This window comes from Calliphora vicina, chromosome 3 (genome assembly GCF_958450345.1).
Source record: "Calliphora vicina chromosome 3, idCalVici1.1, whole genome shotgun sequence".
Classification (NCBI taxonomy): Eukaryota; Metazoa; Arthropoda; class Insecta; order Diptera; family Calliphoridae; genus Calliphora; species Calliphora vicina.
In genome coordinates, this window is record NC_088782.1 from 48,005,626 (window position 1) to 48,011,693 (window position 6,068).

The following is a 6,068-nucleotide window of genomic DNA, read 5'->3' on the forward strand; positions in this document are numbered from 1 at the left end:
TATTGAGAGAAAGGAAATAGTAGATTTTCAAAGATATCCTTTGACTGTACCCATCTTAGCTTTACCTCCACGCTGTTATCAGTACAGAAATAAATATGGCAGCATGGTGTATACCGGTTATTTATACAAAATTATCAGAATTTTTATAGAACATTACAATTTTCAATTCAAGAGGTATCCCCTAGTTTATAACTCATTTAATATGGAGGCTATCAGACAAGGTTTAAACAATAAATCTATTGATATTTTACCTATATCTTTACACACATATGATCGATTTGCTTTTAGCAGCAGTGAAGTTTTATGGCTCATAAAAGCATTTATTTTGGCACCTTATCCCGCTCCCTTATCGAAAACTAAATATTTTATGCAGCCTTATACCTCCGATACCGTTTTTTATATTCACCTACTGCTAGTATTCTGTGCTCTGGCTGTTGCCTTTATTCACTACAAACCACATTATAGCAATGAAATTGATTTTACCAAATCAATTCTTTATGTTCTTGCCTTATTCCTGTATCAGAATCAGCTTAATTTCAAAATAAAAACCAATCGCCAAAAACTAGTATATTCTCTAATCTTTCTTAATGGTTTTATATTCACCAATTTGTATATGGCCAAATTGTCCAGCCTGTTGGTACAAGATATCTACGGAACCAAAGTGGAAAAACTTGAGGATTTAAACAACACAAATTTACAATTGCTTGTACGAAAAATGGATTATAATTTTCTGCAAAATCTTTCAAATATACCAGAAGTTATTATAAAAAAGGCAATAATAATTGACAATTTAGATCTGTATAAAGCTCATCGTGATTTAAATAATACTCATTTACTAATAGCCTTACAGGACAAAATTGTGTTTTTATTATTTCAGCAGCGTTTTCTTAAAGTTCCTCGCATGTATAGAATCAATGAGATTCTCTTCACCATGCCCGATTATCTTACCGTACGCAGAGATTTGCCTTATATTCAGCTGTTCAATCGTTATTTGAAATATGTAATGGAATCGGGAATTCTTTATAAATTTGTGATGGATACTAATTTTGATGGCATACAAAGTGGAGAAATACGTTTTTTCCATGACACTGCGGACAATGGCGGTATATATCTTAGTTTTGATTATTTCTATACTCCTTTGGTTTGTTTTGTTTTTGGCATGATTTTAGCTTTAAGTGTGCTTTTGTTGGAATTGATTTATTTTAAGTTTGCAAATAAATAGTTTTGTAATAACTTTGTATATTATTTTAATGAGAGACAAAATTCAATAAAATACACCCAATGAATTTTTTGATTGTTCTTTATTTTATTTCATTGTTCTATGATGTAATGCAATTTTAACCCTATTTATAATTTATAATTCAATAATCATAAAAGGGCTGTCACCATTAAGGTTTCCTATACTGAATTCGATATTAACTAAATTCGTCACTTTTTACTAAATTTTAAATGCTAAATTTAACACGATTTTTGTACGCTCCACCACCATAAGTGGTGAATGATATATAAGTTTGTCATTCCGTGTGTAGCATTGAGAATATTCATCCTAGACCAGTGATGTTCAAAAATAAAAATGATGATGTATTGGTGAGAGAGCTACCCAGCAAACATAATGTCAAACACTTAAAATAATAACAAAATGAAGAAAGTTTAGATTTAGAATTTTTGTCAAATAAAACCAATTTATTAAATGAATGTAATTTAAATTTTAAGGAAATGAAAGAATACACATTGTAAGTCCGAAATTCTCTTAAATTTTCTATTTATTTTTGACTTTGTTTTATTGTGTTCAATTGTAATTGAAACGCGTGTGTTTGCTATGCTTCAAACAAAAACAACCAACAACAATGCTTAATAAATTTCTGAAAAAATTGCGATAGTCCGTCACATGTGGTTTCTTCGCATTCTCAGCGATGAATGAACAAACGTTTTTAAAAGAGCATAACAAATGTGTGTAAATTTTTCAAACAATTGTTGTATGGCGTGAACATCACTGTCCTAGACCCAACAAAGTATATATATTATTGATCCTTATGAAATTCTAAATCGATTGAGCTATGTCCGTCCGTCTGTCTGTCTCTGTAAAAAAAATTGTTAAACTTGCAAGAAAAATGTTTACTGTTCTCCTATGCAGTTTGGTATTGAAAATCGGTTCAGTGGAACCAGAATTATGAACCAAAATCTGAGACAACCTAAAAAAAACCACCACACCAAATTTTTTGTAGATCGGCCCATATTTGACCATAGCCACCATATAAAGTTCACTTTCGAAAATCACTTAGTCTTATCAATATCGGTATTAAGTTTAAATTCAACATAAATAGACCCCATATATACCAAAATCGCTGTACCTAATTCTATGAAGATCGGCCAATAATTGGTTATAGCTCCCATATAAGGACCACTTCCGAAAAACACATTAACCTAAATATCTGAAAAATATCAATATCAAAAAAAAAAATTTACACAAACCTCTAATTTATATGTAGAAATCCACTACAGGATTTTGTGAATATCGGTCCATATTTGACCATAGCTCCCATATAAGGTCCACTTCTGAAAAGTTAAGTACTCATAAATCTTTTATAAATACCTTTATCATGCTAAAATTCGACACAAATAATAACTATACACATAGAAATCACTGTACCAAATTTTACGCAGATTGGCCGATAATTGGTCATAGCTGCCCTATAAGGTGCATTTCCGAAAAAGATATTAACCTTAATAAATATTTAAAACAAATCGATAACAAAATGAAAAATGAAAAAGCAAATATACTACTGTGAATATCGGTCCATATTTAACCATAGCTCCCATATAAGGTCCCGAAAATCACTAAACTCCTCATAAATTTCTTACAAATATAGTTGTCAGGTTGAAATTCGAAACAAATTTTTTTCAATATATGTGTACAAAAATCTATGTACCAAATGTTACGATTGGGCATAGCCTCATAATTGGGCATAGCCTCCATATAAGAACCACTTCCGGACAACACATTAACCTGCAATTTTATACCGATCAATAATTTGTATCCTAGAATCGTACTACAAGATTTTTTAAATATTGGTCCATAATTTGTCATAGCTCCCATATAAGGTCCACTCTTGTTAATGGCGTTGTTTATATGAAATTGTACAAAAATTGCACTCAAATACTTAGTTCCATAATAGGTCATAGCTTCCATATATTAAACCAAAATAGTACACAGATCAGTAATTTGTATTTAAAAATCATAATACTGAATTTTGTGAGTATTGGTCCATTATTGGCCACAGCACTCATATAAATACATAAAAATCACGTTAAAATATTTTATGACAATCGAATCATAATAAGTCATAGCTCCCACATAAAGCTGGGTTTCCGCATACACCGTAATCGGCGCCGATAACGAAAACTGAAACTGAAAAATGTTGATGTTCGTCACCGTTTCGTTTCTGAATTATTTTCGTTTCAGTTGGGTGCGTTGCGGTATAAAACAGAAACGAAATTATTTTTTAATTTTGGATGTCGCACATTAAATAGAATTTCATTATTTTTCTCTTCCAATAAAGAAATTTTATTTTTTTTATTCGTTCCCAATTTTCGATGCAGATTTCTGAAACGAACTTTTTTTCGATGCAAATGTATGGAATTTCGTTTTCGGTGCCGATTACGGTGTATGCGGAAACGTAGCTTAAGTCCGACAACCAAATATTTTGAAATTTGTCTAACTATATTTGTATACCCTTTTTTATAGTCTGTTTCTTCACTTGAGGTTAAAATGGAAAAATATTGATCCAAACGTATTAACTAATTATTAAGTACATAAATTGTTAAATTTCATACTGAATTAGATTGCTGAATTAGATAAAAATTTTTGTACATTTGAAGTAGTGTTGTAGCATTGTAAGTCATAAATATTTTTCAAACTAATTTTTCGAAACAAAAACAAAATATTAATAAAAAATATTACAACATACAACGATACAACGATACAATGCGAATTGGGCAATTGTGAATTGGGCAAATATCTTCTGAGTAAACTAGTCTTTCTAATAATTGTTTTATTATTTCAGTTGTTATACCATCATACTCAGGTGGAGGATATTTAAGATTCGGCACGGCCGAATATAGTACTCTTACTTGTTTATACTCTGTTTCTTCATTTGAGGTTAATAGGGAAAAATGTTGTGCCAAACCGGTAATGTTAACCAATTATTATATCAATTGTTAAATTTCATACTTTATAATAAGAATAAATAAGAAACTTTGTTGAAACTGATAAAATCTGAATTTATTTCAACAATAAATTACTGAATTAGATACAATTTGTTTACATTTGAAATAAAATATCTTCTATGTAACCTAATCTTTCTACCAATTGTAATATTATTTCTATTGTTATATCATCATATTTAAGTGGAGGGTATTTAAGATTCGGCACGGCCGAATATAGTACACTTACTTGTTATTTCTTTATTTCAAACATCACTAATTCAAGACATCACTAGCAACTGAAGACATGTGGACATTTCATTTATATTTATTTTATTTTCGAAAACCTCTCGATTTTATTCGCGATTTTGATTTTAGGAAAAATTAAAAAAATTGGGGTATTATGTATCTTTCAATATTCGTTTCTTATAAAGCTGATGTCGGATTTTATTGATTTAAGATTAATTTATTGATTAAAGATTAATTTCAAAGACAACTATGCCTTCTTTAGACTACTTAGTTCAAACAAATTTGTTTAAAAAACGCATTATTGAAGCAAATGCAATTTACAGATGCGCTTTTGAAAAAGATATCCAATTTAAAAGTTTTTTCAAATATTCTAAAAAAGCATTACAATGACTAAACAAGAAAATTATTTTTTAAATTGACGGAATGTTCTACCATTTTTAAATTTTTTTTTATTTAACACCATACAGTGGGACATAAACTGTATGGTGATAAATAAAAGTGCAAGATTTTTGAAGGACTGACTTTTAAAAGTGGCATATTTTGAACTTTGATAAATGTTTTACTTAATTCGAATATAAAAAAATTAATAACATTTTATCTTGAGCACTCCTATCATATTCATCGCACCTTAAGAATGTACTTCATTTCTAAGATTTACCACAAATCAAAGGTTATAAATAAAAGAAGTCAAACATAAATAATTTTATGCCAAATTTGTTTTATTAATTTTAGATACTCTCAATTTAAACTTGTAATACACAATTTCACTTAAAAACGCAATAATAGACAAAAGGACACCACTGAAATACAAAACCAAAGGTGCATACAAATATTCCAATGTTAAAAGATGATCATTCTTATTTTCAATATCTTTAAAATAGCTAATTAGTCCGCTAAGTATGCCCTCCCATTCGATGCCATTAAAAATCTTTTGCAATAAACCAGAGTCAGCCATATATTTCAAATAACGATTAAATAATTGAATAAATGGTAGATTATGGCGCATGGTGAAAAAATTTTGTTCTGTGATTAAAACTGGGTTTATCTTCCGCACCAATGGAACTTTAAGAAACTTTTGTTGCAGCATAAAGAACTTTATTTTGTCCTCAAAGTCCATGTGCAAGAAAGAAGCGTTCAGGCTACGACGTTTATCATCCACATCAATGGCGTTCGTAAGTTTTATACGTTTGAAAATAACTGGTGGCATGGCGGATACAGAAATGAAATGCATTAAGTCATTCATATACACTAACAATTGCAAATCCGTGGCATTTATACCCTTTAAGGTTTTAATTTGATTCTCATAGATGGTCAATACTAATATGCTGGATAGTTTACATAGATACATTTGCACCATCATAAAGCCATAAAGAAACAGGCAAATATACACTGAATCGCTGATGAGGTTGGATTTTTTAAAGATCTTTATGTGATGTTGATATATAGACAAACTTAAGACGTAGAGCAAAGATTTTGAGAAATCCACTTTAATGCCTTTAACATACAATATAAAAACAGGCACTACCGAGCGTAGCTGTACTAATATAATATATAGAAACCATATTTCCTTTTTAAAGGGTTTTTTAAAATATTGATACTTTCGAATTGGTTTAGCA

General features: G+C 29.7%; 2 protein-coding genes across 2 annotated transcripts; one reads left to right on the forward strand and one right to left on the reverse strand.

Annotated features, from left to right (window-relative positions):
• The first annotated feature begins 202 nt into the window (after positions 1-202).
• On the forward strand, positions 203-1,222 carry LOC135955447 (uncharacterized). The gene has a single exon (XM_065505797.1). The coding sequence runs from the start codon at positions 203-205 to the stop codon at positions 1,220-1,222; it is 1,020 nt and encodes a 339-aa protein (XP_065361869.1).
• A 3,933-nt stretch (positions 1,223-5,155) lies between these two features.
• Positions 5,156-5,809, reverse strand: LOC135955448 (uncharacterized). The gene has a single exon (XM_065505799.1). The coding sequence runs from the start codon at positions 5,807-5,809 to the stop codon at positions 5,156-5,158; it is 654 nt and encodes a 217-aa protein (XP_065361871.1).
• Positions 5,810-6,068: the final 259 nt, after the last annotated feature.